The 11,861-nt window shown below is 50.3% G+C and overlaps 1 protein-coding gene across 1 annotated transcript; it reads left to right on the top strand.

Annotated features, from left to right (window-relative positions):
* The first annotated feature begins 664 nt into the window (after positions 1-664).
* LOC119296790 lies at positions 665-3,830 on the top strand. Its single transcript, XM_037574855.1, has 2 exons — positions 665-833; positions 2,560-3,830. The coding sequence occupies exon 2, from the start codon at positions 2,571-2,573 to the stop codon at positions 3,729-3,731; it is 1,161 nt and encodes a 386-aa protein (XP_037430752.1). The 5' UTR covers positions 665-833; positions 2,560-2,570; the 3' UTR covers positions 3,732-3,830.
* The last annotated feature ends 8,031 nt before the right edge of the window (positions 3,831-11,861 follow it).

Below are 11,861 nucleotides of genomic sequence, written 5' to 3'. Positions count from 1 at the left end.
TGTGCATCTTTGTAACCTCCACCATACCGATCTTTGCTCGCTGCTCCTGAAGTTTGCCACGGCCAAGTGCTTTGGTAAGCAAGTCAGCCATCTGTTCTCACCATGGAATTATGGGGCACCTTGGAATTTCCAGCATGTACGATCTCCATTGGGTCTAGCGCTGCATGCACCATGTTTATTCACCTTTGAAAAGAAGTATAAACCATAAAAAATTTACATTTCAGCTTAGCATTTCAATAATCCTATATAATACACATAGGATTAGACTAACTTGTAGCACGTGTTAACATTTTTTGCATTTTTTTAAGGGGCACCAACAGATGTGAGCGTGTGTGTGTGTGTGTGTTGTGTTTTTTGAAAATAAAAACAATTTTTTTAGGGAAAAAATAAAAACAATTTAATGGAACTAGTAGTAGCAAAAAGAGGGAGAGGGATGTGGGTGAATGCAGATCCTTCTCGGCTCCTATTGGCTTATTATTAATAACATCTCTCCCGGGCGCGCGGGCCCGGCCACCCAGAGACGCAGCGCGTGAAATGAAAACCCAATAAGAGATTTACCACCCGACCCGTTTTTGACCGGCAAAGGAGCTCCGATGCCTTTTTGACAGCACAAAGCGAAGCTCTCTCTCTCTCTCTCTCTCTCTCTCTCTGTGTGTGTGTCCAGTCCAATCGGACGGATAGCTGTCGCGTCCGGGACCGGGCCGGGGGGCGCCTGGCAAGCAGAACCTACCTGAGAGAAACCGCCGGAGAAACTGGAGGGAGGGCGAGGGACGGCGAGGGCGAGGTTTCCCGGAGCAGGCAGAGGCAGGGAGGAGCACTCCAAAAATCTCAAGGTACAGGTCCGCTCCGTTCCCCCCCATCTGCTTCTCCCTGGGTGCGGTTGTCCGACCAACTCCCCTATCGGGAGGGAAGGGAATGTGGCGGCGCCTCCATGATCCATCCGGTGCCTAGCGCGCGCCGGAGCCCGGAGCGAGAGCCACAGGGTTTGCCCCGCGCGGCTTGATTTGGGGGGTTTTGGGGGGTTTTTGGGAGGTGTTGTTGGTTTCGATTCCAACGACTCTTGGGCCTGTCCGCCATCCACCCTTGTGCGGTTCCGGTGATTTTGTTGGAGGGAGCTTCGGGGGGTTCCGGCCGATTTTTGGCTTGCGCTCGTCGCGAATGTTGGTCGTGGTTGGAGCAGCCCCCCCGACCTGTAGCGTAGCGGCAGCGGGGAACCGAGTTTTGGCTTGGAAGCCAAAGCCTTCCTTTTTTTTTGGATGCTACTAGTATATACTACCTCCGTTCCTAAATATAAGTCTTTTTAAAATATTCCAACAAGTGACTACATACGGAGCAAAATAAATGAATCAATGCTCTAAAATATGTCTACATACATTCGTATGTTATAGTTCATTTGAAATGTCTAAAAAGACTTATATTTAGAAACGGACGGAGTAGTGGGCATTCAACTGTAGCAGGGATCTTTTTCTTTCACATCAATAATGTGTCCCACCTTTGCGTGTGGATGTGGTCGCTTCCCCGCTGTGCGCGCAGCAGTACGTACCCGAAGCCTATCTCGTGGATCTGTAGAGAGTACTAGTTTTCTTCTTCTTACTTATGGATGCACATTCGGGCTGTTCATTCTACCCCGAGGTGACATTGTGTTTGCTTTCGAGCTCGAGGTAGGCAAGGCTTAATTCCTATCCGATTCTCAAAGCCCAGTTGTTGGATTCCGGCCCTAAGCGCGAGTTCTTGCTTGCATTGCATGGGATGTTTGCCACATGTGTGCATGCGCAGTTTCTACATCAGATCGAAAACGTCTTTGTTTTGCTCTTGGGACCAGCGATTTGACTTGCTGCAGCTGCTGGTGGAGGAATGCTTCCTTCCGGTCATAACCTAACCTGTGTTTCAAGTTCAAGTGCTGCGATTTGTTTGCGTGTCCTCAAGGCGAATCACGGATTCACCCAGGTTCCGGTTTTGGTTTGCTGCCTTCACTTCCACTAAAGAGTTTCAGATGGAATGCTACTGACTGGAGCAAGATTCTTTCTCTAGACCGGATCCCCATTCTTTCTTTGAGAGGTTTCTTTGGTCGGTGCTTGGCATATTGCTACTCGATCGGCTACTATTTGATGGTGTCTTGTTGAGTTCCAATCATGCATGTCATGTGGTCGCTTCCGCCGTCAGTCTGCGTGGAATTGTTTCAGTTTGCGCTTACTTCTGCTTGCTTATGAGTACTCCCTATCCATTTTGATGACAAGTATTTTCGGATGGAGGGAGTAGTATTTATTTCCTAACGAGATTCTCTCCAGTCCCTTTCAAATCCAACAAGTGCTTGTTGCTGGTACTAGTACTACATGGATAGGAGTAATTGTTTTTTAGTTCCTTTTGCTGTTATGCTATTGGCCTTGGATAAATAAATGGATATAATACTATTCCTGATCCCAAAAATAAACTGCAACTTGCTACTACGTACGAGTACTACTCTACAGTTAGCTAGTCAGTTTGTTTGTTTGTTTGTTGATGCATTTCCTGTTCCTAACCAAGATGTCCTACTCATCAACTCTTGTTTACTTATTGCAGTACTACTGGCCATGGACGATCCTGCTGCTCAGCCTCCTGTGGTTGCTGCTGCTCAGGCTCAGGCTCAGGCTCAGGCTCAGGATATCACGCCCTTGGTTAATTGGGTCCCAGTGTTTGAACGAAGCAAAGCATCGGTCTTCCTCATCCAGTTTACACCAGTAAGACGTCGGGTGAATGAAGCCCGGGTTATCGCTGGGGCAGCCGGCTCCAAGACTCGAGAGCAGCTGAACGCAATTTTCGCATCACGGTGGCTAACAGAAACTGGCATCTCCTCGCACATAGATGGCGCCTACCTCTACATTCTCACCACCGCACACATTGTGGATCATCTGTTCCATGCGGTCTACAGGCCAATTGATCCAGCCACGGTGAACCGGCTCTTTACAATCGAGGTCACATGTTTCCATGCCGAGAGAGACTTCGCAGTTAATAGGAACATGGTCGGGGATCGCACCTACACGCCGGCGACGGTCTGCGGGATTGACTGCCTGAGGGATTTGATGATGCTGCGCGTCGATCGGGCAGAGCTGGCCGTGAGGGGCGTCGGGCAGCAGAGGGTGCAATGCACACGGCAGCACCCGGTTCTGCAGTTTGACGGAACACGCGAGTTTGGCATGCAGTGCATGCTCGTTTCGTGGCCTGCCTTCCGTCCCTGCACCTTCGCCACGGGCCTTCAGTGCCTCCACCGGTTTCTGACTGGCATGAGCACCAACCCAGTTGGGTATGATATGGAGCTGCTCGAGGCTTACATCGGATCCGATCAGGGGTCCTCGGGAGGCCCTCTCTTCAACGCCGCTGGCCAGGTAAAGGGTATTCTACACGGAGGGAGTGGGACGCACTCACAGTTCATTTTGCCCGGAGATATTCTACCTTTCATCCAGAACAATGCCCCCCCTCAGCCACCTTCAACGTCATCTTCATCTCCCCGGGGTCCCAGAGGAGGAGGAGGAGGAGGAGAAGGAGGAGGTGGTCCCAAGCGCGGTCCTAACAAAGATGACAAGTCGGGTCCATCAGATCCTCCAAAGCGCCGTCGGAGTGTCCGTGACAAGGGCAAGGCCACCGCTGCATGGGGATCCGGCCGGCGGAGGTACACGCTCAGATCCCACGGCAAGGGCATGGCCGTTGGTGCAGGTGGATCCGGCCAGAAGTATCTGCTTAGACCCCGCTCATGATCAGTTACTAGGTTGCTTCATTCCCAGGCCAGAGGATACTCATGCGAGTGGCCACGATGCACATCTAGAGTTAGTAGGCTAGCTGAATGATGAAACACAACGTTTTTCTTTATTATTTATTTTATCCGTGGGATGAACAACTTTTATAAGCATTTGCTCCTCCACATTTACTCCCAGCTACCCATGATTGTTTCTACTGAATTGAATCTATTGATTGACTATGCTTTAGATGAGGCCAGCCATTTTGTTTATCAAGAGGCCAACGTATCTTCTACTTCGTAACTATCTTTTAGTCTTATCTGGTTAAGTTTCACTTATTGCTTATCCTTTTTCAATCGTGAAGAATAGATAGCTTTGTTTCCATTACATCCTATATCAGCACGGTTGTCATACTGACATTGACAGCCTTTGCATTACATATAAGAGCATCTATATAACCGGACCCCACATACCCCGCCCAAACGCCGGGGTGGAAGGCCCGGTCACCGCCTTGACGCAAGAACCACACCCAACCGCGCCGCGCAAATCCGGTCAAAATGTGCGGACTGGCACTCCCTGTGTCCGGCTCTTATCTGGGCTGGATATGGGGGCGCCCGAACGCGCCCGTCATGTAGGACTGATTGCAAGGGCCCATGCGGTCACACGCAGAGACCGTCGGACCGACGGGTGAGGGAGTCCTGGATTAGGGGGTGTTCGGATAGCCAGACAATACCTTCAGCCGGACTCCAGGACTATGAAGATACAAGATTGAAGACTTCGTCCCGTGTCCGGATGGGACTTTCCTTGGCGTGGAAGGCAAGCTTGGCGATGCGGATATTCAAGATCCCCTACCATTGTAACCGACTTTGAGTAACCCTAACCCTCTCCGGTGTCTATATAAACCGGAGGGTTTTAGTCCGTAGGACAACTTCATCATACAACAATCATACCATAGGCTAGCTTCTAGGGTTTAGCCTCCTCGATCTCGTGGTAGATCTACTCTTGTACTACCCATATCATCAATATTAATCAAGTAGGACGTAGAGTTTTACCTCCATCAAGAGGGCCCGAACCTGGGTAAAACTTCGTGTCCCTTGTCTCCTGTTACCATCCGGCCTAGACGCACAGTTCGGGACCCCCTACCCGAGATCCGCCGGTTTTGACACCGACATTGGTGCTTTCATTGAGAGTTCCACTGTACCGTCGCAATCAGGAAGGATGCCTCCTCCCGTCTTTAAAGACGGCGCCGTCGCTAAGGGAGCCTTGGCTGTCGGCCAAACTCTCTGGCTAGGTGGTTTCCTCATGACCGCCTGTTCGGCCGTTGCGCCGATGGTGACCTCTTGGGTCATCAAAAGCAACCTTCACGTCAGCTCGGAACTTGTCGAGCAGCTAGATCCAATGGAGCTCTCTTCTGTAAACGAGCTCTTGGATCGCATCGCCGCCCTAGGGGTCGCTACGGATTACGACCAGATTGGGCTTAAACCCGATCTAAGAGAAATCAACTCTCCCCAAGCCACCCACCACGTCGCCGTGGTAGAGGCGCAGTGCGGCGACCCTTCATCTATTTGAAGGACTAGCTACGTCCTAATTCCCAACCCCTCCAAGCCGGATACCCGCGGAGGGAAGGATGTAACTCAAGGCCTGAGCTTAGAATCAGGCAACTGGCTAGACTCATTGGACAACATCCAAGAATCCAAACTTCAGAGTTCGGAAGCTCTTCGGCCTCTGAATCTTAGATTGGGTGAGGTTTCAGATTTAACGCCACCCACCCACCCGAACATAAGCGATCTTTCCCAAATCAGGCAAAAGCCCGAGGAAACAGTACATCATTACTGGGCCAGATTCCTCCTGGTTATGAACAGGATAAAGGATTGCCGCTAGGGAGACGCAATCTCAATCTTCTGCAGTAATTGCACGGACGAGGGAATCCTCAATGCCATAAGTCGTCGTGATATTACACGCTTCGCTGACTTGGGCGTCCATAGTACAAAAGTACTGTGCGATGGAAAGCGCCTGGAAAACCGAAATAAAATTTTGGGATAATCCGGCCCTGAATAGCAATCCCGTCCGAAATAAGAGGGTGCATCATCATCAGACACCTGGGTTAAAAACCAAAAAACCAAAACCCTTTACAGAGCATGGAACCGTACTGGAAAGATGGCTCGATGGACCCTGTAAAATTCATAGTACAGAGGACGCCACACCAACTCACAGCCTTAGAGCATGTTGGATACTCCGACAGGTGGCCAAAATTGGCGAGGACCTCTTAATTTTGGAGGCCGCAGAAAACCACCCCGGGGACACCAGTACCGTTCTCGCAGTCTTCGAGACCTTCGCATCAAACAATATGCGAAAAAGAACACTCCGCAGCCTTGCCGAAGTCTATCAAGTAGCAACAATAAACCCATGGAGCGACACAGCTATTACCTTCAACGCAAGTGATGAACCTAAATTCCGAACAGCCCGAGCACCAGCCGCATTGGTCCTCAGTCCAATAGTGGACAGCTTTCGCCTCACCAAGGTACTCATGGATGGAGGCAGCGGATTGAACCTCATTTATGAGGAAACCCTTCAAAAAATGGGATTAGACTGGAACCGCGTTGAGCAAAGCAGCACAACCTTTAGAGGAATAATCCCCAGTCGGGAAGCGCGCTGCACAGGAAAAATCACACTAGATGTGGTGTTCGGCACGTCGGATAATTACAGGTCCGAAGAGGTCACGTTTCAGGTGGCCCCGTTCAGTAGCGGATATCACGCCCTACTAGGGCGGGAAGCATTTACAATCTTCCAAGCAATACCCCATTACGGGTACATGAAGCTCAAGATGCCCGGGCCGTACGGAATTATCACTCTCGCTAGTGATCCGGACATAGCACTCCGCGTCGAAAACAAGACAGCCGCATTGGCCCTTGAGGCACTATCCGAAGCCTTAGCGGCTGATGAGCTGACTGCACTACGCTCCACGGTTAATAGGGATGATGTGATACTCGACAAGAGATCTAAGTCCACATCCTTTAAGCCAGCAGACGAAATAGTCAAATTCCAGGTCCATCCAACAGACCCAATAAAACAGCTTCCATCGGGGCACGATTAAACCCTGATATGGACGCCGCACTGCGAGAATTTCTACGTGAAAATTGGGACATCTTCGCCTGGCACCCTTCAGACATGCCAGGAATCCCACGCAGGCTGGCCGAACACAACTTAAATATCCTAAAAGGATTCAAACCTGTCAAACAAGCCCTTCGGCATTTTTCTGAACCCAAGAGACAGGCCATGGGAGAGGAGCTAGCCAAGCTACTGGAGGCCGGATTCATTAGAGACATAAAACATCTGGACTGGCTAGCAAACCTGGTGATGGTACCAAAGAAGGACAAATCCTGGCGCCTATGTGTTGATTTTAAAGACCTTAACAAGGCTTGCCCAAAGGATCCCTTCCCTCTCCCCCGTATCGATCAAATTATCGATGCCACCGCAGGACACGATTCGTTGTGTTTCCTCGACGTATACGCCGGTTACCATCAAATCAAGATGGCAAAATCAGACCAAGCCGCAACGGCATTCATCACACCATACGTCCCATTCTGCTTCAACACAATGCCCTTCGGGCTGAAAAACACCGGCACAACATATCAGCGCATGATTCAGACATGTCTGGCAAACCAGATCGGCAAGACAGTGGAGGCGTACGTGGATGATGTGGTCGTCAAAACAAGACATGTCGAATCTCTAGTAGACGACTTGAGGCTAACATTCGATAACCTCCAAAAATACGACATCAAGCTCAACCCGGAAAAATGCGTTTTCGGCGTTCCAGCCGGAAAGCTCTTGGGCTTCATTGTATCCGGTAGAGGAATTGAAGCAAATCCAGCCAAGATCCAAGCCTTGTCGCAATTGGATATCCCAAAGGACCTCAAACAAATAAAAAAATTAACCGGATGCGTGGCGGCTCTAAGCCGCTTTATCTCCCGCTTGGGAGAAAAGGCACTGCCCCTTTATCGCCTCCTTCGGTGCACCGAACACTTCGAGTGGATGGATGCGGCCACGGCCGAACTTGATGAAATAAAAGCCATATTGGCAACAAACCCAGTCCTGGCCGCGCCAAACACCGGCGAACCAATGCTATTGTACATTGCAGCAACCCATCAAGTTGTCAGCGCAGTGCTCGTCGTCGAGCGGGAAACGGACGGACACAAATTCCCCCTTCAAAGGCCGGTCTATTACGTGTCCACTGTCCTCACTCCATGCAAATCACGGTACTCGCATTATCAAAAGATTGCATATGCGGTATTCATGGCATCCCGGAAGCTACGACACTACTTTCAAGAGTGTTCCATAACAGTAGCCTCGGAAGTACCACTCAACGATATTATCAACAACCGCGACGCAACGGGCCGGATCACAAAATGGGCCATCGAGCTCCTCCCGTTCGATATAACCTATAAGCCACGGCGAGCTATTAAATCGCAAGTTTTGGCCGACTTCGTCGCAGAATGGACGGAGGCCGAGCTCCCTAAAGAGTACGGCACATATTCAAACTGGATCATGCATTTTGATGGCTCCAAAATGTTGGCCGGACTAGGGGCTGGCGTCGTCTTGACGTCCCCCACAGGAGACACGGTTCAATATGTGCTCCAGATCATGTACACGGACTCCAACAATGCAGCCGAATATGAGGCCCTCCTACATGGTCTCCGGATGGCAGTATCCATGGGCATTCAACGCCTAGAGGTACGCGGGGATTCGAACCTCGCGATATCCCAAATAAACGGAGACTTCGACGCCAAGGATCCAAAAATGGCTGCTTACCGCAACGCCGTCCTAAAAATGTCAGCTCGGTTCGAAGGGCTGGAGTTTCATCATATAGCCCGAGAAAACAATCAGGCAGCGGATGTCCTGGCACGCATTGGAGCAAAACGCGATGCAGTCCCCCCCCCCAACATCTTTTTAGAAAAGACTGTTCAAGCCATCCGTAGCATGGGAGGGGGAACCCGCAAATAACAGCTCGGACCTAATCGCACCACTCGACGCCGAACAATCTGACATAATTGGAGGCCCTTCCACTGAAATTACACCTTCAGCCCACATAATAATGGCGTTCATCGCCCCGTGGACAGAACCATTCCTAGCCTACCTTACTAGGCAGGAACTCCCAGAGGACCAAAACGAGGCACGCTGCATAGTGCGGCGATCTAAAGCCTATAAAGTCCACGAGGGAGAGCTTTATAAGAAAAGCACTACCGGAGTCCTTCAAAGGTGCATCTCCGAAGAGGAAGGGCGGAACTTGCTGGCTGAAATTCATGCCGGACTCGGTGGCCACCACGCTGCAGCTCGGTCCCTTGTAAGCAAGGCTTTCCATACGGGCTTTTACTGGCCGACGGCCCGAGCAAACGCTCAGGACTTGGTCCAACGATGCGTCGGTTGCCAGCTTTTTGCAAACCAAAGCCATATGCCACCCACCGCCCTCCGAACTATCCCCATCACTTGGCCTTTCGCGGTCTGGGGGCTTGACATGGTTGGACCCCTTAAAGGCAGAACCCACAAGAAAAAAATACTTACTGGTCATGGTGGATAAGTTCACCAAATGGATAGAAGCCAAACCTGTTAAGACGGCCGAATCCGGACCTGTGATAGACTTCATATCCGGGGTTGTACACCGTTACGGCGTCCCCCACAACATCATCACTGATAACGGCACAAACTTCACTGCCGACGAGGTAAAACTCTGGTGCAAAAACATGGGCATCAAGCTCGACTATGCTTCCGTCTATCACCCACAAACTAACAGCCAGGTCGAACGTGCAAATGGTCTTATCATGAGCGGCATTAAACCCAGACTAGTGCGGTCCCTCAAGGAATCTAACACGCACTGGGTAGAGGAGCTCGACTCCGTACTCTGGGGGCTGCGGACCACGCCGAATCGCACCACCGGATACACACCATTCTTTATGGTGTACGGCGTAGAGGCAGTTCTGCCTTGCGACATAATCCATGACTCACCTCGAGTGCGCATGTACGAAGAAAGAGAAGCCGAGATCGATCGGCAGGACAACTTGGACGCCTTGGAGGAGGAGCGTGACGTGGCAAAAGCCCGTTCCGCATTTTATCAATAGCAGGCTCGAAGATATCAAAGCAGAGAAGTACGGGCCAGAAATTACAATGTCGGTGAACTAGTTCTACGCCTGCCGGATAAGAAAAAGGACAAACTCAAGCCCAAGTGGGAAGGTCCCTTCATAATCGACCAAGTCCTAACTGGTGGAGCGTACCGCCTGCGAGATGCGTCAGATAACCGACTCGAGCCGAACCCATGGAACGCCGCCCGTCTCCGAAGATTCTATGCCTAGCGCCGGACTCTGTGTTTGTCTCCTTCCTCTGTCCATTTTTCACATTTTCTGTCTTACATTTCTCTCCTTCCCCTCTTTTCTCTTATAGCCCTTGAAGGCTCATCAAGTGACGCGCTACCCGCGCTCATTAAACCTGGGGGCTTCTTTAAACAGAAGCTTATTTATACGGGCTTCACGCCCAACACATGCATCAAACTTCCGCATGTACCTTTTCTTCACCATTATATGCACCGATATGACTTAAGTTTTGGCCAAGCTGGGTTGCCTGGCTCCTGTGCTTACCCCTACGTTCCTGATTGTTCGGCTAGGCGGTAAAGGGAGCACCTCTACGATTGTTACTGCCGGATCAGCTGGATGTGTACCTCAGACTGGGTGAAGCCGAAAGCTAGCGTTCTTAAGGGAATATTCGGTCGGTGAACTAAAAGACGACCTTTTTTACTTATTTATATACATGCCCCCAGATGATTTTCCTACATTTGCAGTCCGGACATGCACTTTAGGGCATGCCTCCCAGAGAAAGGAACCCCTAACAGAACTATTCTCTCTGGAAGATGTTTCTTACTAACCATGTAATATAACATAACTAGCTGGACACTTGTCTGATAAAGCACTAATGACCCCTACGCCTGGTCTCCATGCATACCCCGGTTCATACATAACCGATAGGGTATTCGGACACACTCCGGACCATCAGGTCCCGAGGTAGAAGAGAAAAGGTCGGCAATGACAAACGATCTACAATCCAGCTAGAAGGCATTACACTTGTCAATTAAAAATTACATAGTCACTCTGACTGATTGTATTCCTCTTCTATACCATCTAACAGGCTGTCTAACTTACAGTCCTGCTGGGAATACTTTGCGGCCAATTCTACTTGGCCGTATACTAAGCTTACAGGGATCTCCTTCCCATCAGGCCCCACAGGTCCGACCTCGGCCATGTGGTTTGGGTCAGACTTCGTGTACCGGGTCTTCACCATGGCCCAGGCCTCCCTAGCGCCTTGTCGGCAGGCCGATATCTTCCACAACCGGAAGCGCCGCCGAGCTCCCTTAAGCTTCTCCGCAAGCTCTCCAAGGCCCTCGGGCATGGAGTGGGAAGGCCATAAGGCTTGGGCAACGCCTCGCCTCGCCTGCCGAACTCGCTCGTGCAGTTGCGAGAGCTCGGGAAGAAGGTCACCCGTAGAACCGGGCATCTCCTCTGCAGGACGACCTGTTAGCATACCTACAGACATTGCTTTGTTAGTCGACTTCCTCGCCGAACTCTTTTTTTCAAAAGATTCGCTTAAGCACTTACTAAATATGCCGCGTTGAAGCCGCTGATTCTCCTTAGTGGAGTCCGACAGCTGGCCACGAACATCTTTAAGTTCAACGTCCAGCTTGGTGTTGGCATCCTGAAGATCATTCTTCTCCCGCCTCACCCTTGTCAGCATACTCTCACCGGCCTTTAGCCGGTGTAAGAGTTGTTGCCTCTCCGGATCGAGTCCGGCGCCATCTGCAATATGATTTGTCAGATTTACACCGACGCCGCACTTTGCAAAATACTAATCTTTCGAAGTGTATCTTACCAGAGGGGGTCTCTTTGGGCTCCCCTGCCGCGGCTAGTGTGGCCTCCAGTTGGGCTTTGCACTCTTCCAGCTCCTGGGACAGTACGGTATTCTTCTCTGTAAGAACCTGCATAACAAATGATCCTTAAATCAGTTACTCTAACTGTTTCAAGTCTCGGGGGCTACTGGTATATATATATATATATATATATATATATATATATATATATATATATATATATATATATATATATATATATATAT

This window comes from Triticum dicoccoides, chromosome 5A, assembly GCF_002162155.2.
Source record: "Triticum dicoccoides isolate Atlit2015 ecotype Zavitan chromosome 5A, WEW_v2.0, whole genome shotgun sequence".
Classification (NCBI taxonomy): Eukaryota; Viridiplantae; Streptophyta; class Magnoliopsida; order Poales; family Poaceae; genus Triticum; species Triticum dicoccoides.
This window is presented reverse-complemented; position numbering and strand designations above follow the sequence as displayed.

What these genes read in the sequence shown, in the direction of transcription:
- LOC119296790 (XM_037574855.1), top strand. Translation starts at nt 2,571, where the DNA reads ATGGACGATCCTGCTGCTCAGCCTCCTGTGGTTGCTGCTGCTCAGGCT.